We start from the raw sequence: 23,675 nt of genomic DNA, 5'->3' as shown, positions 1-23,675 counted from the left end.
AGCTTGAGGTGAAGGTGGCCAAACTGGAGAAGGATTTGAAGAATGAGAAGGCGAGTTCCCTTGCTCTGGCGGCTTCTGTGCAATTGGTCGAGGACACGGCATTGAGGCATAAAGACAGCTACGTCACATCCTATCGAAAGGGAATGCGTTTGAAGGAGGAGTTGAAGAATGCCCGAGCTGATTATTCCGAGCTCCAAGGTCACCTTGTCGGCAGCGTGAATGCTGCTTATGAGAACCTGAAGCAGCAGGTTCAAGTTTTGGCTCCCGAGGTCGATCTGTCTCTCTTCAGCCTGGTCAATGTTGTGAGGGATGGTAAAATTGTCCCTGATGACTCGGATGATGATGATGTTGAACCTCCCCCTGCGCTTGCTGCCAAAGTGTCAGGTTCTTCAGTTTCTTCTGCTGAGGCCGGTCATCCCGTATCCGATCCGGACTGTCAAATCCTGAATCGAGATGATGAGACCGTGGATGCGGTGCCCCTTCAGACTCGCCCTCCTTCTCCCCGTGCTGATGCTACTGGGAAGGCTTCTAATGTTTAACTGAACTTTTTCATCTTTGGTTGTGTAGATAGCCTGGCTTGTGGGCTTTTAAACTCTTTATTTTGTAGTTTGAATATTTTGCTGACTGTTGATACTCCTTCTGGTTGCTTGTTTAGCAACTTTTTATTTTGAAAAAATAACAAGTAACTTTCAAGCTTTTGGGCCTGACCCTGAAGCTTGTTATAATATTGTATTTTTATATCATGCTTGTTTGCACTTGTCTTGGCACCTTTCTGGGTTTTGAGAATGCTGGAGCCTTGCTGCTCGGCCTCTTTGGATTGCTTTGTACTTATTGCTTGTAGCTTGGATCCTTTGAGGTTGTGGATGTGTGGATCCAACTGTCATTTCGGTTTTCTCGATCTTACTTATATTTATTTTTAGCAATCCATAACCGATTTCTTTATGTTGGTCCTCTTTCCAGTTATTTTTGTAGTCCTCTTTTTTGGACCTTTGTCAAGTCTCTTTCAGGGACTACCTTTATAACTTGTTTGTGGAAGACCGACTTCTTTACGTCGTCCTTTTCCAAGTTATTTTTGTAATCTTCTTTCTTGGACCTTGGTCAGGTCTCTTTCAGGGATTACTTTTATAACTTGTTTTTTGTAGGAGACCGACTTCGTCATGTCGATCTCTTCTAAGTTATTTTGTAATCCTCTTTCTTGGACCTTTGTCAGGTCTCTTTCAGGGATTACTTTTATAACTTGTTTTTCGTAGGAGACCGACTTCATCATGTCGATCTCTTCTAAGTTATTTTGTAATCCTCTTTCTTGGACCTTTGTCAGGTCTCTTTCAGGGATTACTTTTATAACTTGTTTTTCGTAGGAGACCAACTTCGTTATGTCGATCACTTCTAAGTTATAGCAATTCCTCTTTTACAAGGTGGGCCAGACCTCTTTCCAGGAATTTGCTGATAACTTGGGTTGACTCGGTCCGACTTTTTTAATGTCGGCCAGTCTTTAAGTTATTATTTAGCAATCCATTAAGACCTCGTCAGGTCCTTTCTCCGAATCACTTTCGATAACTTCTTGCATTATTCTGTTTTCATCTTTGCTGATTTGTAGAAAGTGGATTAAATCCTCGTTTAGTCGACCTTTAGATGAATTTGGTTTTCATCTCTCTTGGTCTTTATCGTGATTGGACAGTGAATTTGTTTTTTACTTTTTTCCAATCTGTTGCTTTATAATCGGACGATGAATGTTTCAGATTAACGCGTCTTGAAAACTTGTAGAATCGTCTAATATATTTTATTTAAAAGACCATGAAAATATGTACATATATATTTTTTATCCTTTTGAATTGGATAATTTCTGGATCTCAACATGGTGCCTCATTAAAAAACCTTTTCAGGAAAAAGAGTGCATCTCATGCTGGTATCCTTTATTTCTAACTATAGTACCTTCTTAAGTTGCAGGTGTGCCACGATCTGGAGAACTCTCGCCCGTCGAGTTCGGATAATCTGTAGTAGCCCTTTCCAAGTACTTCTATGACTCGGTAGGGTCCTTTCCAGTTTGCCGCTAGCTTTCCTTCTCCGGGTCGAGTTGTTCCTATATCATTTCGGATTAGGATGAGATCATTTTTAGTGAAACCTCTTGGCACTACTTTTTGATTATATCTCGAAGCCATTCGGCACTTTAGTGCTTCTTCCCTGATCCGAGCTCTTTCATGGATTTCCGGAAGTAGGTCGAGCTCTTCTCTTTGAAGTTGAGAGTTGGCTTCTTCATTGTAGTGGACTACTCTAGGCGACCCTTCCTCGACCTCCACTGGGATCATTACCTCCATTCCGTACGCTAATTGAAATAATTCGTTTGTGGTGGAATGTGGCGTTGTTCGATATGCCCATAGGACTTGTGGAAGTTCTTCGGCCCAAGCTCCCTTTGCATCTTGCAGTCTCCATTTCAGTCCAGCTAATATGACTTTGTTGGCCGCTTCAGCTTGTCCATTGGCTTGGGGATGTTCGACGGAGGTGAACTGGTGTTTTATGTTCAAGTCGGCTACTAACTTTCTGAAGCCTGCGTCTGTGAATTGGGTGCCATTGTCTGTAGTGATGGAGTATGGAACCCCAAACCTTGTGACGATGTTCCTATATAGGAATTTCCGACTCCTTTGAGCAGTGGCGTTGGCTAGGGGCTCTGCCTCGATCCACTTTGTGAAATAGTCTACCCCGACTATGAGGAATTTAACTTGTCCCGATCCCTGGGAAAAGGGTCCGAGAAGATCGAGTCCCCATTTTGTAAATGGCCAAGGTGAGGTTACGCTGATGAGTTCTTCCGGCGGGACGATGTGAAAGTTGGCATGTTTCTGGCATGGTGGACATGTCTTTACAAACTCTGTAGCTTCCTTTTGTAGAGTTGGCCAATAAAATCCCGTCCGGAGTATTTTTTTTGTGAGAGCTTGTGTATGCTCCGAGATGATTGCCACAAATGCCACTGTGTATTTCCTCTAAAACTTCCCTTGTGTTGGAGGTCGGCACACATTTTAATAATGGTATTGAAATCCCTCTTTTGTATAAGGTGTTGTTTATGATAGTGTAGTACTGTGCCTCCTGTTTTAATCTCTTTGCCTCCTTTTCATCTGTGGGGAGTGTTTCTGTTTTGAGGTAATTAATTATGGGGGTCATCCATCCTTGATCCTGACCTGTTATGGCTAGGACTTTTTCCTCTTCCGAGACTGACGGGTTCTGTAGCATTTCCTGGATGAGGCTTCTATTGTTGCCCCCTGGTTTGGTGCTGGCTAGCTTTGAGAGCGCGTCAGCTCGGGCATTTTGTTCGCGGGGTATGTGGTGGATCTTATATTCCCCGAGTTGTCCGAGCTGTTCCCTGGTCTTATCCAAATACATTCTCATGGTGGGGTCTTTGGCTTGGTAGCTCCCTGTTATTTGTGAGGTGATTACTTGTGAATCACTGAAGATGTTGAGTTTTTGAGCTCCCACCTCCTTAGCCAGCTTCAAACCAGCTAGTAACGCTTCATATTCCGCCTGGTTGTTTGAGGCCGAGAACCCAAATTTGAGGGAAAGCTCCACTTGGGTTCCTTGGTTGCTTTCTATTATCATACCTGCACCGCTTCCAGTTTTATTCGAGGAACCATCCACGTAGATGTTCCATTCTGTGGGGGTTTCTAGGGTGTTAGTGAATTCTGCAATGAAGTCGGCTAAGTACTATGATTTGATGGCTGTCCGAGCTTCATATTGGAGGTCGAACTCGGATAACTCGACTGCCCATTGTAAAATTCTGCCTGCTAGATCTGTTTTCTGCAATATCCCTTTTATGGGTTGGTTGGTCTGAACCTTAATGGTGTGAGCCTGGAAGTACGGGCGAAGTCGTCGAGATGTCAGTATGAGAGCGTAGGCAAACTTTTCTATTTTTTGGTAGTTCAACTCAGATCCCTGCAGCGCTTTACTAATGAAGTATACAGGTTGTTGCCCTTTGTCGTCTTCTCGAACCAGTGCTGAGGCTACTGCCCGACTTCCTACCACGAGGTATAATACGAGTGGCTCTTCCTCTCGTGGTCGAGTTAGGATAGGTGGTCGTCTCAGGAAACTTTTGAAATCCTGGAAGGCTTGCTCGCACTCCATTATCCATTCGAACTTCTTTCCTTTCCTTAAAGTAGCATAGAAGGGGAGAGATCTTATCGCTGATTCGGCTAAGAATCTGAATAAGGCTGCCAATCTCCCGTTGAGTTGTTGCACTTCTTTGACGCAAGTTGGGCTCTTCATGTTGAGTATGGCCTGGCATTTATCCAGATTCGCCTCAATTCCTCTTTGTGTGAGCATAAAACCTAAGAATTTGCCTGCTTCTACTGCAAAGGTGCATTTTGCAGGATTGAGTCGCATGTCAAGCTTCCTTATAGTGTCGAACACTTGGGCCAGGTCGGACAATAATGTCTCTTCACTTTGTGTCTTTATTAACATGTCGTCCACGTAGACTTCCATGATTTTTCCGATATGATCTGAAAAGACTTTATTCATTAGTCTTTGATAAGTAGCTCTCGCATTCTTGAGACCAAAAGGCATCACGATGTAGCAGTGATTTGCTTTTGGTGTTAAAAACGAGGTCTTTTCTTGATCTGGTGGATACATGGAGATTTGATTGTATCCGAAATATGCATCCATAAATGAGAGGTATTTATATCCGGATGAGGCATCCACCAGAGCGTCGATACTTGGGAGTGGATAAGGATCTTTTGGGCAGACTTTGTTGAGATCGGTGTAGTCGGTGCACATTCGCCACTTCCCATTTGATTTTTTCACCAAGACGACGTTAGCTAGCCATAGTGGGTACTTGACTTCTCTTATGAATCCTACCTCCAGTAGTGCCTGTACCTGTTCTTCCACAGCTTGGGATCGTTCTGGCCCAAGTTTTCTTCGTCTCTGCTGTACCGGCCGAGATCCTGGATAGACCGCCAACTTGTGACACATTAGCTTGGGATCTATGTCTGGCATGTCTGCGGCTTTCCATGCGAAGAGATCGACATTATCTCGTAAGAACTGTACTAGTAATTCTTTTGCGTCCCCTCTTAGGATCGTGCCAATATTAGTTGTTTTGTCCGAGGTATCTCCGATCTGAACTTTCTCTACTTCACCTTCGGGCTGTGGACGGAGTTCTTCTCGTCTCTGAGCTCCACCAAGCTCAATTGTATGGAACTCTTCTCCTCTGCCTCTGAGGTTTAGACTTTCATTATAACAGCGGCGTGCCATCTTTTGATCTGCTTTTATTGTAGTTATCCTTTCTGCAGTTGGAAATTTCATGCACAGATGTGGAGTTGAGACTATTGCGCCAAGTTGATTCAATGTTGTCCGACCTATTAAGGCGTTGTAAGCTGAACTCACGTCGACCACTATGTAGTCTATTTTGAGTGTTCGGGATTGGTTTCCTCTTCCGAACGTTGTGTGTAGCGAGATGTAACCAAGTGGTTGCACTAGGGTGTCTCCCAGTCCGAACAGGCTGTTTGGGTATGCTATGAGCTCCTTTTCTTCTAAACCAAGCTTGTCGAAGGCCGTTTTAAATAAGATGTCGGCAGAGCTCCCTTGGTCTATCAGCGTGCGGTGGAGATTTGCGTTTGCTAGTATGATGGTGATGACCATGGGATCGTCGTGTCCCGAGATGATACCGGATGCATCTTCTTTGGTGAACGTAATTGTAGGGATGTCGGGTTCTCCTTCCTTCCCCTCGACATGATATACTTCCTTGAGATATCTTTTGCGAGATGATTTGGAGATTCCTCCTCCTGTAAATCCGCCGTGTATCATGTGGACGTGTCTTTCTGGTGTACGAGGTGATCGCTCAGCTCGTCTGACATCTTCATCCCTTCTTCTCTTTCTTTGCTCATCATCTCGGGTGGACAGAAACCGATCTAGTTTTCCTTCTCTCACTAATTTTTCTATGATATTTTTTAAGTCGAAGAATTCGTTGGTGGAATGTCCTCGGACTCGATGATATTCACAGTATTCGTTCCGATTTCCTCCTCCTCTTTTGCCTTTGAGTGGTCGAGCTGGGGGTATCTTTTCTGTGTTACAGACTTCTTTATAAATATCCACAAGGGACACCCGAAGAGGGGTGTAATTATGATACTTTTTGATTTTCTCTCCCGTTCGATCTTCCTTCCTCTTGGATTCTTTATCTTTATCTCGGTAGGTGAAATCGGATCTCGAGGCTTTTCCAAGTCGGATATTTTCTTCCATGTTGATGTACTTCTCTGCCCGCTCTTGCACCTCATCCAGAGATGTGGGGTATTTCTTTGATATAGATTGGCTAAAAGGTCCCTCCCGTAGGCCGTTAATGAGGCCCATGATGGCGGCCTCTGTTGGTAGGCTTTGTATGCCTAGGCATGTTTTGTTGAATCTTTCCATGTAGTTGCGAAGGCTTTCCCGATCTCCTTGCTTGATTCCTAAGAGACTGGGGGCGTGCTTAGCCTTATGTTTTTGGATTGAAAATATGGCCAGGAACTTTTTGGCTAAGTCGTCAAAGCTTGAGATAGATTTTGGAGGTAGGTTGTCGAACCATCTGATGGCAGTTTTGGTAAGGGTTGTTGGAAAAGCTTTGCAACGAACTGCATCTGAGGCGTCAGTGAGGTACATTCTACTTCTGAAATTGCTGAGGTGATGGTTGGGGTCTGTGGTGCCATCATACAAAGTCATATCTGGGAGTTTGAAGTCTTTTGGAATTTTGGTCTTCATGATCTCCCTAGTGAATGGATCTTGATCCTTGCGAGAGTTATCCTCAGGGGTGGATCGAGTAATTTTGGCTTTGAGATCGGCTTCGATTTTTAGAAGTTTATCCTCCAATTCCCGGCGTCGCCTTATTTCTCTTTGCAGATCCTTTCCTGCTTCTCGCTGGTGTTGGGCTTCTTTCTCAAGTTGCTTTAAATGATCTTGAAGCGTCTCTAACGGATTTGATGAGTTTTTGTCCCCGTTTGGGTCCGGAGTGTCCTTTGATGTAGCGTCCGCATTTTTGTGCGGCGTTCTATCTTCTAGATCTGAATCATGGTCGTTGTCATGGTCGTCCGCCATGGTGATGGGATGACTTCTAGGTTCCCCGGCAACGGCGCCAATGTTCCGAGGGTTACCTGAAACTGTAGGTCGATCTCGGTCGAGATCTCCTGTACTGGTCGGAGATGACGTGTCCGGCTGGGGGTAGCGGCCGGAGCTGTCATGTCCGACTTGTTAGACTGGCTGCACTGCTGATCCTTTGTCACCGGAGGGTGGGGGGTACCTGCAAGAGACTCCGATGCTTAAGTTAACATGGGTATTAAACAGGTTTTTAGTAGAATCAGAGTATGAGTTATACCTGGGTGCTCCAGTGTATTTATAATGGTTGTAGAGTGACTGTTTTTAGATAAGATAAGTTAGTTATCTTATCTTATCTTTATCTTTGAGTTGAGGTCAGCTTATCTTCAAGGAAACCGCCCTTATCTCTATAGGCTTGGACTGCCTTTGGATTTGGGTCGTGTTCTTCTATTTGGGCCCTTTACTGGGCTTTTCTGTAGATTCATCCGACCTCTTTTGAGAAGAGGTCGGATAGCCTGACCTGAAGAGGTCGGTCGCTTTATTACAGAACATCCCGGATCGGATAGCTCGAACCAGGGTGTGAACAACTCCCAAAGCCATCCGCTGCCTTCTCAAGCCTTTTTTGTAAATTCTCATCTAGAGATATAGAAAGTAAATAGGTTATAGGTTAATCTTTGACTCGTTGTAAGGAATTGTAATTATCACTAATTTGTAAGGAATTGTAAAGAGGTAAATACTTTTTTCTTTGACTCGTTGTAAATGTTAATGTATATATTTAAAAATCTTTTCTTAAATTCCTTTTGATTTATTTGTTGAAAATATCTGGGTTGTATTAACATCGCATTAATTTGAATGAATCTAGGTTCACAGTGAATGGATTCAATGTATTTATCAAACCTCAAGAGTGCCAAAAACACAAATAAATCGAAATTATTACACAAAATGAACCAAAAAAATGACCCCTCATTATATATGACTATTCAATTTCAAAAATACCTAAACTGTTTGACATAACACAATTGCAAAAGCTAATTTGAAAAACAAAAAATACTATTCAATAAAATAAAATATAAATAAAAAATTCACCCTCATTATATGACTAGAATCCAAATGAACCAAAATTTAGTCATACATGAATCAAAATTTATATTAATATAAAAACTGAAACTTCTATAATCTTCTCTGGGATAATTCATACATGTGCATGATAAAGGCTGGAGTTTGACTAAATCATTAATCCACCATCTAAAAGGTTCAACTGCAAAAAAAAATAAATAAATAAATCATATATTAGCAAAATGACCAAACGCATTTTTTCCTAATCAAAAGCAAATTAATGTTACCTCGCTTAGAGCTGGCTTTTTCTTTTTCTTTGTTGCATTTGCGATCTTTTTTTTCATATTTGATCCGAGTCTGTTCTTGGAACGTCCTCTTGTTCTAATACGTGGGGGGCTTTGAAGATCGTTAACATCACTCAATGTAGCGTCTTCGTGAGATAACGAACATTTTCCTTTATTTTTCGCTTGATATTCTTGCATCTCAGCCATGACATTATCAAAAGTCTGGTGCAGATTTCCAGTCAACTTCTAGGATTCTAACGCAAATTCGTAAATATTGTGCGACCGAAACACCAAATCATCAAACCTCTTGCTTCTTGTCTCCAATAGAAGCTCATATAGGCTGCTCTTGATATGTGTGTGCCTCCTCTTTACGTTCTTACTCCAACATTTCAATATATATTTTGGTTCCACTTTATCCACTCGCTCAAAGCTTAAAGCACTCAGAGAATGACGACATAGTATACTCCTTGACTCAAACAACAAGCACTGGCACTTTATTTCGCGTGATAATGCGTCGTATGTAACAACAAACTTGTTAAATACTGAGTTAGAAACCTGCTCTACAACTTCATATGATGTAAAACCTATAGTGAAATTCGTTGATCTTGTGATGCAATTCACCTTGTCTCTTAATTTTGCTTGAACTTTTCGTGAGTATACCCGTGCTGAAATTGAGCCTCTATTGGTGATTTTTGTTGCACACGGTATCACGGTATAAAAATTTACAGCATCAAATTCTCTCTCTCTTTGCTCTCTACTTCCTAGGCAATTATCATATTGCTTCACAAATTGAATCAATGAGCTATTGCGTGTAATAAACTTGTTAAAAAAATATGCATGCTCTCGCACCTTTGTGTGCTTCTCATCCCGGCCCAAAAGTGGTAATCCAGATAAACTGGAATCCATAAATGACAATCTTCATATAGCTTTGCAAATGAACTGAAAATCAGACATGAATGAACCGAAAGTTATACTCATTTTCACCAAAAAAATAACAACATCAATTAATTCGAATTAAACCTCAATTATCTGAAAGCCACTTATTGCCTCCAACACCATAGTTCATGATAAAATCATTCCAATTTCTGTCAAATGCATCTTTTGTAAACGAGTTCCAAACAACATGACTCATCTCTTGTTCGATTTCTTCGTGTCACTTGTTGCCGTTTAATTTGCTCGGGATCTTTTTCATGATATACCAAATACATCACCAGTAAATTATTGTTGGCATACAAGTCTCAATAGCCCTTTGCATCGATGCGCATTGATTGGTAAGAATGCCTTTTGGTGCCTTCCCTCCCATACAACGATTTAGCGACTGCATTCCATTCCATTCAATTCAAAAGTGAATAATCCAAAACCTCATCCACTTGATTCGATTTAGAAGAATAATCCAAATCTCTCTTAATCAACTTATTTGAACTTGAATTATTTATTGTAATGCATATCAAAATCTGAAAACGAAGAAGATTTATGTTAAAGAAAACGAAAAAAAAATCAAAGAAATCAGAGCAGAAAAGAACAAAGAAAAACTTTAGATTCGGGAAGAGAAGTTCTACGTTGAAGAAAAAGATGTTGAGGAAGAGAAGCTCTACGTTGAGGAAGAAGAACAAAGAAAAGCTCTACGTTAAACGGATTTACATTAAAAAATGGTAGGCGCATGAAACAAAAATTACTTGGTTGACTTAGTTAGAAAATTACATAAATGCGGAATATTATTGTTAATTATATATATTATATTAAAATTAATAATTGAAAATACTGAAATATTTTAGATTTTATAATACTGAATTTTTTTTTAATTTCTTACAATATTTTTTAAGATTAATTCATAATGAATTAATTTTTATTTAATAATTTATTATTAATTAATAAATTTATATATACAAAATAAAATTTAAATTCTGCTTATTTAAGAAGTTAAATAAACTAATTATTAGATTAATTCAAAACTATTAAAATGCTTCCTTTATGTTATATCTGTAAACGAAGGCAATGCAAATTGCAGATGGGGAAGAGTGATGTGGGTCCAAAATCCTTTGACAGAATGCTTCTCAAGTCACCGACAAAGATATCTGCGAATTAGATTTATTTACTGACGCGTCGTGTCTCAGAATGGCATCGTTCATGGTCATTCTCACTCATGCATTAAGGTACTCGCAACATACTACTGTTACTCATACTGTTATGCATATGTCAACCCCCACCCCCACCGTTATTAATGGAATCACCATGTACATCTCTTCCTCATCTTTGTTTCACGCCATAGTACGTAGTATACTTTAATTTTATTCATGGCACCTTTAATGCATTTACATCTACTTGCAACAAACCAAGCCGTGAACTGCTTTAATCGCCACTTTGATTTTTATTCACTTGTTTATGTTTCAGAGCGAGCTGTGTTCGGGCTCCATTTGAAATTCGAATCCAAACCTAAATATACGAATGATATTATTAGGTATATATTAAAATTAATTATTAAATTAATTATTTATTTAAAATATATTTTAAAATAAATTAAATAATATATATTTATATATAAATATATAAGAATTAATTTTTAGTGAATATTATAATAAAAATTTTATAATTATTTTTATATAAAAATATTTTTTTTAATAATAGATTGTATAGTTAGATTTTGATATATTATAAAAGTTTGTATTTGTTTAAAATGTAACTAAATAAATAAATTATATTTTTAAACAAAACATCTTCATACGAAAATATTTTTATCATCTTTATTTGAGTAATTACCTTAATTTTTTAATGTGTATCTAACATTTTTAAAAAACTATTTTATTGAAGAAAAATTTGTCTTTTTTATCTGATATAATTTTTGAAATTAGTTTATTTGAATTATATTTTAGATAAATCTAACCCAGATGTTCTATAATTAAAATATATATTTCATAATAAAATAGTATATCTTTATATTTCAATTTTTTATTATATATTGTAATTTTTGTTTTAGAATAATTTATTTTTATATAAATATTATATATTATTTATTAAATTTAATTTTTAAATTAAAGATAAAATGTGATTAAGTTATTATATAAAATTTATAAAATTATATACACTAATTTTACATCGAATTGATTCAATTTATTTTGGATTTAAAATCAAATTTAAATCTTTAAAGTAGATTTGATTTAAATGTACGAATAAAATATATTCTTCTTCTGTATTACATTATAAAATGATGATTTTTAATTTTTTATTCATTTATAGTTCCTCTCTTGTTCTTTTTCTTGTATATATCGGTCGGTCTTTAATTAGTTTCTCTGGCTTTGGTAGGATCATACTTGTCTTCATGCTGTTGAGTGATTTATATGAAAAAATACTAATAATAGTCAGAAATGTTTATGGGACAATAATAAATAGTCAAAAACAGTTTAAATTTTCTATTTTTAATATTATTTATTAAAGTATTTAGTTAAGTTAAAAAGTGAGTCAAATCAACTCATGAATTACTTCGAATTCAACTCGTTAATAACTCAATAAATTAAACTCGTGAGCTTGCGCTATATATATATATGTATTTGATTTATTTATTGTAGGTTGAATGGATGTTGAAATAAAACGTGATAAATCTAGTTAAATTATTTATAATAGAAAGAATAAAAGAGACGTATTTGTATATTAATATTTTTAATTATTTAAAATTTTATAATAATTTTTTATATATAATTTTTATGTAGAACATAAATAAAAAATTATAATTGATAAATATGCAATATATAAAATTGATTTTTTAAATATTTTTAATATATATAAATTATAATTTATTGATATAAAATTATAGATTATATTCTTATTATTTGAGCCCGCTCGTGAATTCGAGCTAATTTGTGAGCTTTCGATAAATCAAATTTAAGCTTAAGAAATAGACTCAATTGTTGATCAACCAAGCCGTGAATCAAACTCAATTTTCATGAATCGAACTTAAATTTGATCTAACTCGACTCACTTTCAATCTTACACCTAGCATTTAAAACTTAATTTTTTCACGTGCCTCGTCAATGGGATATATCCATTGATATAACCATGGTTAATTGCATTAATTGGATTATGCATGTTAATATATATTACCATTAAGGCTGGAAGTGACTCAAACCAGTTCATAAGCTAGTTTAAGTTCGACTCATTAATAATTTGATTAGTTGAATTCGTGAGCTGATGAATCGAATATGAGCCTAAAATTAAGCTCATAAATTAAATGAGCTGATCTTGAGTTTGGATAAGCTCAATTCACTAGCTCGTGGACGGACTTGATTTTATATATAGTGCTACACATACAAGTCATTTTTGTTTACAAATCTTACAAGTTGAGCCTAACACACGCGTTACTGAACCATCTTCGCGTGTTTTATCTTCGTTTCCTTTTTTACGAAAAAGAAGAAAAAGAGACACAGAGAAAGAAAAGAAGAAGAAGAAGAGGCACACAAAAATGTGAAAACGGCGTGAATATAAATGACTTGTATGATTTGTATGGAAAAGCGTTCTCTCTTTGCCTTCGATCTTCTTCTGTTTTTTTTTTTTTTCATGGTTTCTGAAATCAAGCTTTGAAATTATTTTGAAGATGATGAAACTTCAGAAATACACCCGAACGATTACAAAAATACACCCAAACGATTACAGAAATATATCCAAAGGATTATAGAAATACCCCAAACAGTTACAGAAATAAACCAAACGATTACAGAAATACAACCAAAGGATTACAGAAATACACCCAAAGGATTTAAGAAATACACCCAATATAGGGGGAGACGGTATATTTCTTCTTGAAATCTTTTAATGTTTTGTTGGTTAAAGATTAGGCACATGACAGAGACAATCTAAAAAAAATCTAGAAGAACAGTAAAACAATACCTTGAATAATATTTCTTCGTTTTTTCTGGTGATTTTGATGAAAGAGAAAGAGAAAATGAAAAGAGGAGAAGCAATTTCAATAAAAAAAAGAGGGAGAAAGAGGTGGTGTTGATGACGATGATAACGAGAGAGAAAAATTGCGAAAAAGAAGAAAAAGAGACACGAAGAAAGAAGAAGAAGAAGAAGAAGAAGAAGAAGAAGAAGAAGAAATGACTTGTATGACTTGTATTGAAAATCACTTGTATGTAGAGAATTACTCTAAATAAAATTATTAATACATATATTCTATATGCATTTAATCTATATCTTTAATATTGGGTAAAGTACTAAATTGGTCCCCTATGTTTGGGCGTAATCCTGTTTTGGTCCTTAAGGTTTAAAGTGTCCTATTTGAATCCAAAAGAGTTTCATTTAGCTTTAATCTAGTCCCACCGTGAGGTCAAAGTTAAATAATTAATGGAATATCCTACATAACGGAATAAGAACAAGGTCAATAATATGGAGAACAAGTACAGGCTCAAGAGGTACAAAATCAACCGTGGATGTATCAATACATTTATTTATCATTCCCTTTAGTTCTATAGAAAATATTTCATTTAAATTGTAAGAAGAATGATAAATAAATGTATTGATGCTTTCACAATTTATTTTGTGTCTCTGGAGCTTGTACTTATTCTCCAAATTATCGACCTTGTTCTCGTATTACTGTCATGTAGGACATTCCGTTAATTATTTAATTTTGACCTCATGGTGGGACTACATTGAAGCTAAATAAATTTTTTTTGGATTCAAATAGAACACTTTAAACCTTAAGAACCAAAATAGGATTACACCCAAATGTAGGAGACTAATTTAGTACTTTACCCTTTAATATTATATATATACATATAAAATAGTAATATATAATTCTATATATATTAATGATCTTAATTATTTAAAATTTTATATTTATTTTTTATATATAATTTTGATGTATGACATAAATAAAAAAAATTATAATTTGTTGATAGATAGACAATATATAAAATTAATTTTTTTAAATATTTTTTAAAATATATAAGTTATAATTTATTGATATAGAATTATAGATTATGTTCCTATTATTCAAGCCAGCTCGTAAGTTTTCGATGAGCCGAGCTTGAACTTAAGAAATATGCTCGATGGTTAATGAGTCGAGTCGTGAGCCAAGCTCAATTTTCATGAGCCGAGCTTGAGTTTGGTCTAACTCAACTCAGCTCGGCTCACTTCCATCCCTATTTACCATATTCTGTTTGAAGGAAGCGCTATCAAAAAGAAACGCAGACGAAATTGTCACAAAAAAACACAGACAGAACTTCTGGAAGAGTGACCAATTGCTGGAAGAGTGACCAACTGCCAAAAAAACTGCTGAAAAGATGACGAACTGCCGAAAAACTGCTGAAAAAGTGACAAAGTGTAAAGAGATGACAAACTATCAGAAGGTGACAAAAAATATATGGTTTCTCTATGACAATAAGTAAGTAGTGAATGAACTAATCGATTAGGTGAGAAAGCATCAAAACATTGACAAAAGAGAATGAAAAAAAATCGCACGAAAAAAATATGAAAAATATAATGATTTCACCAGAAGAAAAACAACATATCCTCCTCAAGGAGGATACCATAGTTCTGATACCATATTAAAAATAATAGACTAAACTGGAGAAAGAATTTATGTATTATTGAGTATGTTCAAGTTGTCTGGAATGATACAATATAAAAAAATATTTATAGGTGCTAAAAGAATCATAATAATAAAGACGTAATATTCTATAATAAATATTCAGATATACTAAATAATTCTAATAAATGCTAATTGATTTTAACATATTCTGAGAATCACCATCGAAAAGACAAAAAAATATAATATTTTATAATAAAAGACAAATCTCATAATTTTAGTTTGATAATTAATGCACTGTAAATATAATTACTGGTTCAAATCTTCAATTTAAATTTCAACACTTAAATAGAAAATTGCATATGTGATCTGCCGATAAATTGGAAAAAAAAAAATCAGCACCCATATCCATTTTACAAGTGCTGAATACAATACCTTGGTTAAAAAGAATCGAAAATTTTGAACAATTTTTAAATTCATATCATGAGAATGTTGTCAATATCCGATTTTCAAAAGTATTGGAAATTCACACGAGCAATAATGCAGTATGATTTCGATTAATTTGATATTTATATTTGTGTTTATTTATTGATTCCAATCTTATCTGTTAAAAATTTTATTTAAAAATTGGTTTGATAATTTTTTATATTATATTTTTTATTTTATTTTATGGAACTTGGTATATAAAAATATGAGTTGTATTGTAAAATTTGTGAAAATATCTTTATCTTAACATCTATTATTTTACACGTATAAAATATGTACTTTGAGTTAAGTACTTTTTTCGTCCTTAATATTTTGGGTTAAAATTAAAATCAAGAAAAGGAACAAAAGAAGGAGAAGAAAGAAAACGAAAAGAAGAAGAGGGAGGTAGGGAAGAGGGCGACCGCTGCCATCGTGTTGTGGCTATAAGACTTATCGTGATGGGCTTGTCGTTCTTTATCTCTCTCTCTGCTAGGGTTTGTCGCGCCGCCGACGCTGGTGTATCGCCGCCGTTGCCGGGGTTTAGCTGCTCCGGCGCTGCTAGGCCAACCATTTGCTGCTCCCCTCATCTTCTCTATGCATACGCGAGCTTTCTCTTCGCCGTCGCGGGGCCAGGGCTCTGGTTCCTCTCCCGTCACGCTATGCTCTTCTACGCCGCTATTGCTAGAGTTTCAACCGCTTAGTCATCGCTGGGCAAGGGTTTCGTTGCTCTCCATCATTGCTGTAAACCTGCTCTGTCTCTACTGTCGCTGGACAAGGGTTTCGTTCTTCCTTTTTTTTTCTTTTATATTTTTTTAATTTTTGAAGAACATAAACATCATTTTTTCTTTCTAATTTTTTAAATTTTTGTTGTTGCTGATTTTGGATCTGAAATTACAGTTGATGATTGCTGAATTGTTGTTTAATTTAAAATTTCTGTTAAATTTATTGTGTGGTTGTTGCTGTTGTTGAATTGTTGCACAAAAAAAGGGTTTAGGTGAAAAGAAAAGGGTTGGGGGGTAGTGGGTGGGTGGTAGTGGTGATGGTTATGGTGGCAGTGGTGATGGTGATAAGAAAAGGGAGAGAGAGATGGGTAGCGATGGTGATGATGATGCAAAGGTTAGTGGTGAGGGTGGGGAGGGTTTTTTAATTTTTGTTTAAGGACAAAATTATCCGAAAAATATTATTTATGGACAAAAGGATGATTTTATAATATTTTTTTAACGTTGAGGATGATTTTAATAAAAAAAAAGGTTGGAAACGATTTCGATTTTGACTCAAGACGTTAAGGGCGAAAAAAGTACTTAACCCTATGTACTTTCATCCCATAACATATGCAATCTTATATATATAAAATGTTCATAATTAACATATTTTTACAACTAATATTATCCAATTTCAAGCTATATCTTATTGTATAATTTAAATTATTAGCTCACATATGGGCTAATGAGTCATGATTTTAAATTATTTTATATTTTGTATTTGGTATTCATACGTATGTTTATTTTAAATTTGGATCTTCTAAATTTTAAATTTGTATTTTAGAGGGTAAAGTGTGATCTTCTATCCTTGAATGGTTTTTCTCTCATATTTATTTTTGGTCCCACCTATAAAATAAATGATAAAAAATCATACTTTACTTTCTAAAGTGAAATTCAAACTTTAGACAAATCCGTTTATTTTATATTTTAATTTGATCAGTTAATAACTATATTTAAAAATTTGTTTCATAATTTTCTTTCATACTTTATATTTATATTTTTTTTATAATAATCTGTGTATAAAAATATGAATTGTATAAAGAAATTATTATAATATCTCTAATTTAACATCTATAATTTTATACGTATAATATTTATAATTTTAAACATATAATATTCATAATTAACTAAGTGAAAATAATTTATTATTTTTTATTATTTATTATTTATTTTGCCGATCACAAATCAATAATTTTTTTATGTTTTTTATTTTAAATAAATTGATGTTGATCGAATTTCAAATGTTTGGATTTTTTTATAAAATGTGTTATAGTGATTTTGAAAATCTTTTTAGGGTTCATGATATCAAAATTTAAAAGAAATTTATTTAAAAAAAATTTGTATCACTGTAAATGTAATAATGAAAAAAGTTTTTGCGATTTGATTTATATAAATTTAAAATTGATTTATGGTATAATTAAATGAAATTATATAATAATAAAAAAGTAATTATGTTAATTTAATTGAAAAAGTAATTTATACTCTCTTATGAATGAAAATATTATTAAATTTGTCTTTTTATTTATTATTGGTAGTATTTTTTTTTTAAACTATTATTGCTAGTATTTTAGCTATTTAACATTATTGTTAATAATTAAGAGAGTAAATGCTGTTGACAGTGATGATGATAGATCCTTCCATTCAATTTTATAGATTTAGCACCAGATAAGGTAATCAAGGCAAATTATATGTGCCTAATAGAAATTGCAATATTTATTATTTCTTCCAGTTTGTTTGAAATTTTAGCCCATGCATCTATACATAAAACCATGGGGTCCCTTCCTTAGTATGATTGCCGACAACATTATTGTCAAGATGCTTGTTTGCATTGACTAAGAGCGAAGACCAAAGTTGGTTGAACATTAGTTATCTCATTATTAAGTACAAGAATTTAATTTCCATGAAGGTATAAAAGAATAGGTTAGGTAATATGTACTTTTAGGACATATATTAAAATTATTATTAATTAAAATTTAAAATTTTAATAAATACATAATAATACAATAAAAAAGTTAAATTTTATATTTTCTATACATTTTCATTAATAATTTTATTATGATATTTAATTATGTATTATTACATCATCTAACGTAATTAATTTTAAAATAAATTACTTAAAAAATTATTTAAATATATAAATTTAATTAAATAATTATATAAAATACTTTTATATCGTCGATACATTAAAAAAATTAAATTCTAAATATAAATACTTCTAAAAACTTAAGAAAAAAATTGATGGTGGCTAATATTCTGTTGAGATGTAAATTGTGAAAGGTGGGTTGGAAATACTTGGTTTTAATTTCTTAATTCTAAGACTATCCATATTAAATCATTAAGAAAGAAATATTTGAATGTGAAATCGTACTTGAATTTATGAGCATGATTAGAAGAGTTTGATTCTTTGATCTTTCTCAATTAAAGCCTTCTTTATCCCTAATAGGGCTGAATTTCAACTCCTCTTATGGAAAAAGAGTTACGGATGCGACTTTGATGTGTTGGAGACCAAAACTCTAAAGTCACTATTTATATTTAAGTGTGACACCCATTAAACCCTCAAATTCGAATAAAATAGTATATTTGATTTTAATCTCATTTAATTTCAAATTAAAAGTAATAATGACTTATTCAATTCAGCATTTATAACAATAAAAGAGATCATCACTGTTATATAAGTTATTTAATGCGAAATAGCTTAATTCTGTGATTATGATTGATACATGTATCCCATTTGGACTATACATATATATTTTTCTAACACAATCACATCTTATAAACTTTATGCGCGCATCAAAATGCTATTTTTTTATTACTTAAACAATCTGGTATGTCTCATATATCAGTTATGGAATTACCGCAACTTTTATCACATTAGTGTCGCGACAAAATCACGATAATTACCATACTAATATACTCAACGACATAGATCAAATTTAGATGAGAAAATTCAGAAATTACATGCGAAAATAATCTCATACATGCTTATTTTCAACTAATCCAACTTTAATACCTTTATGAAATCATGAATCAGAGTGAAAACAAAACTAAATGCTTTATTTCTACAAAAATATATATATTCATAAATTTGTCTAAACCATATGAGCATTCAAATGTACTCTCTTACTGAAATAATATATCATAAAATGATATGACACTCATATGACACTACAAGAGAAATGGAGCTTTGCGGCGGTTTCTTTACCAAATTGCCGTGGTTTCAAACCGTCGCGAAATAGCACGCCAGCGAATTAGGGACCGCCGCCCATAAGGGTGCGGGAAATGCATTTTGCGCCAGTTTTCAGCAACCATTGGCATAACCTCCGCTAAATGGAAGAAGTTATTTGCGTCGGTCTTAAAACCACCGCTATTTGGAAAACATGATTTTTTTTAAATTGCAGCAGTTAAAAAACCGCCGCAACTTTGATGTGGGTTTTTAAAAAAAAAACTGCAACGGTTTAAAACCGCCACAATTTTATGCATGAATTTAAAAAAAAAATACGACCAGCAGTGGTTTGTTCCATTTTTCTTTACTATAAAAATCCATACAAAACTTGTAATACAACTTTCATTAAAAACTATATCCACGTTTGGATTGTATATCTTCTCAATATTCTCATTCATTTCTGACATATAAACATTGGTTTATCATTAAAAATAGAGCTGATATTATTTTACTTTTTTGGCACTAGCCTACAGAATAATAAAATAAAGCCAAACTATAAATATTTCAAGCTAGCAAAGTGAAATACAAAGGTAAAGTGAAAATATTAACCTTCAAATGTGATGAAACCTTCTCTACTTTTATGAAAACTCCTGAAGATTCAATAACAAGAGTAGTCCAAAATCACCCAAGTGATCTCCACAAGATCTCTAAATAGTAAAATAAATAATTACTCAGTTAAATCAAATAATCATATAAAATGAGTAACAAAGCAAAAACAGGAGATAACAAATTACAAAACTACCTCTAATGGAAAGGACAAGTGAAAAACACCATTAAAAAAAAAAAAACTAGTCTGGTGTATATCCTTTCTAAGGGTAAAATACTGCTCTATCTTAGAAAAAAGTATAATATATAAATTAAATTAAAACTTAACAAATAATGCACTACTTAATAATATAAAAATGAAACATGGTTCAATTGATCAAAAAGTACAAAAAATTTACTTGATATAATGACCAATAAGATCATCATGGATCATGACTCATCTCTTCACATAATTTATGGAACCACCGCCAAAGCTAAAAATAAATAAAAAAATAACTTGTTGAATGAATAAGTGAAACAAGGAACTCCCAAACACACATAAGATAAAGAATCTTGTGGCACATTACCATCTTGAGAATCAGTATATACGAAGACATGACATGAGTCTCGGCCCAAAAGATTCCCAAAGACAACAACAAACACAGGAAATATTTTCATCTTAGAAAAAGACATAGTTTCTCAACATCTCTCAACACTTGTTTCTTTTTCTTTTTTTATTGTACAAAACAATTTAAAGCATCAAAATATAATTGAGTATGGTTAATGGTCATGTTGAAAATAGACATAAACAGCTAAAATGGACATAAACAAGCACATTTAACATTTAAACTACACAATCAATTAAAACCTCCAAAGATAGAACAATTTTCAAAAAGAGAAAAGAAAAAAAATTCAAATAAATTATGGAACTCTGCATCTTTGCTCCTCTTTGAAGAAGAACGTGGATATACTAATAGGGATATACTAAAGAGAATTGTTACCTTTTATTCCTCAATTGAAAATTCTTCTTGAGTATTCTGTATTTCTATCACTTAGACAAGAGACTTAGAAATTAATGATGAGAGATCTATAATTTTGACAATAGAGATATACCTGTAACAAAATAAAATTAGATTGTTAAAATTTTAAATTTATACAAAATACTAAAAGGACAGTATTAGTGTAGTTTCAAACACACTATTTTTATGATATTAGAATAATTGAAGAGAGGCAAAAAAGACAGGAGTTTCATTGCACTCCTTTTGGAATAATAATACTATACTTGCATCTCTCCTTTTGGTAGCTGTTGATTATTTAATGGTATTCCATTTTGCTAATCAAACTAAGGTGTTAGTTTAAGACTTCAATAGTAAAAAATATTAATTAAAAACTAAAACTTTCAATTTTTAACTATATGCAATGAATTAATACTTTGCAAAATTTTTACCATTAAAAGACAATAAAAAAAGTAAAGTATTAATTAGGAGGTGTACCTGCTAAGTCTTAATCCTGACACCATTAGTAGTATCCTTAATAATTGCTGTATTTAAAATCACTTTCATCACTATGCCAGTTGAATTGTCTTCCCCAAGGCTCCTAATGTTAAAAAAAGTTTAGATTTTTGGGTAATAAATAAAAATTAAAAAAAGTTAAAATGTCAATTAATTATCTTGTTAAAGTGACATGAAATTTTACACTAATAAAATTGTCACATAGAAATAAATTGATAACAATTTAAAATATAAGATTATAAGCGAATAAACTGAAAATATGAGCCTAAAAATATAAATATTTTAACCTAGCAACTAAAAATAGTGACACGAATTTGAATTAAATGCTGTTTTGAAGATTAAATGATACCTAATTTCATGTCCTGGTCCACAAAAAATTCAGCTCTGGGTTGTAAACCAGTTTTATTTTCATTTGTTTAGATTCTTCAACTGTGGTAGTGTTTAGCTTTATCCCAAGTTCAGCTGCAGTTGTCACAATCTCCATGGAAAATAATAACCTATTTATAGATCAGTCAACTAAAAAACTTTATATTTAATATTAGCTCAAACCTTGACAATTATTTTCATGCATATCCAAAGAATTCAACGCCCATTTGCATGCAGATATAGTATATATAGATAAAGGGTCAAAATGAAGTACCATTTAACTTAATTCAAATGGAAGCATGCAGAGAAGAGTGATGCTCAGAGAAAATTTGAATGGAAAGTTAAGAAAACACTAGCAACCAAATGTACCTGTAATTAGTTAAGGTACAAAGTTAGCAAGCTTTCCACATTCTGGATCATCCTCAATACTTTGTGTCAAGAGCAACCTTCTAGACCTCTCCATCATGCCAAACAACAACATCTATGACATACCCTTTATCATCATAGCTCTAAAACACTAAAATGAAGCATAAACAGCAAATAATAAATCACATATCCTACTTTTCCCCTTCAACCAAAAAATAATAATAATTCTCATACAAAATATAGCAAAACATTGTCGAAATTGTTCATATCAGTATGGTGAAACATATTCAAAACACTTCGTATATTGTCGAACACTTGGCATGCAAAAGCATAAAACAACACAAAATAGTACTAACAAGCATTCTTTGCAACACCAAATCAAAATTTAACACTAATGACATGAAAAATTAGTAGCATTTTGCAGTAACTCAGCAAAGTATCAGTCATTCAATCCAAACAAATTGAAATTCAAACTCAAGAAGCTCTTAACATCATGTTTAACTATATATAAACTAACACTAATTCTAATCAGAAAATCCTGATTCTAACATAAACTCAACTAATAGCGACAAATAATCCTAACCAAATCAAATTAATATTAGAATCAACATATAACTAATCCTAAATTAACTAAAATAGAGAAGAAAAGGTGATCTGAGAACCTGAGTCAAAGAATAGAGCAAGAACTTAGGAGAGAGGGATGTAGTGGCAGTGACCAGCCGCTGCCGCGTCTGAACTCGCTAGAACTAGAGTGGCTATATTCTGATTCTGCGACTGGGAATGAGGGAGGCAGGGGCGAGTTAGAGAGCCATAGTGTATGGTTGTGAGGAGGGGAAAAAGATGGTCGTGACGGCACTGGATGGTAGCCGGTGGCGAGACAGAGAATGCAGAAAACAGGGGAAGAGAAAGAGAGAAAGGGTTTTTGCGATGGTTGTTCGGCGAAGGTGGAAGAAGAAGAAGAAGATGATGACAGTGGTGATTTTGTGGTTCTGACGGAAAACTTGAGTTTGATAGGATCTGAAGGTTTGAGGATGAGAGATGGGTTAGGGTTAAGTTTGGTTTGTCTTGAGAAAGAAAAGATAATGAGACTGAGGGACAGAGCGGCAGGCGGCGTTTCAAACAGATTGGCAGCGTTCCCCAGATTTGCCGCTACAGCTACCACAAAATTGAGGGATAGCAGCAGCTCGACCAACCACCACTAAATAGCGGCTGCTATCTACTGTCTCTCTTGTAGTGTAAATAGTATCCACACGAAAGACCTTGTTGTGTGTTTGTTTCTTATAAACTAAATATGCATGTATTTGTGGAGTTTGTGTTAATTTGCTCATTAGACACTACTTAAACAATCTAAACTCTCTTGTTTAATAATAATTTAAAATATTAGACTACTAAACATTATCACAAAATAACTCAAGTGGTCTTTTAAATATATATCTATAATTTGTGACACGTATTTGTAGTCACCTAATAAGTGTCTTTTGGATACCTTTAAAAGGTATTTTATATTCAAGTACTTTAGTAAAAAGAGTAATAAGTGTCTTTTCAACACATTTCTAAAAAGAA

General features: G+C 33.8%; 1 protein-coding gene across 1 annotated transcript; it reads right to left on the bottom strand.

Moving 5' to 3' along the window:
* Positions 1-389: 389 nt before the first annotated feature.
* Positions 390-6,708, bottom strand: LOC148550618 (uncharacterized). Its single transcript, XM_088494556.1, has 2 exons — positions 4,855-6,708; positions 390-572 (listed from the first exon to the last, which is right to left on the bottom strand). Exons 1-2 carry the CDS (start codon positions 6,706-6,708, stop codon positions 390-392), a joined length of 2,037 nt encoding a protein of 678 aa, XP_088350682.1.
* Between the last annotated feature and the right edge of the window lie 16,967 nt (positions 6,709-23,675).

This window comes from Arachis ipaensis, chromosome B7 (assembly GCF_059453495.1).
Source record: "Arachis ipaensis isolate K30076 ecotype BB chromosome B7, ASM5945349v1, whole genome shotgun sequence".
NCBI lineage: Eukaryota > Viridiplantae > Streptophyta > Magnoliopsida > Fabales > Fabaceae > Arachis > Arachis ipaensis.
The sequence above is the reverse complement of the archived record's forward strand: the minus strand, read 5'-3'. Positions and strand labels throughout refer to the sequence as shown.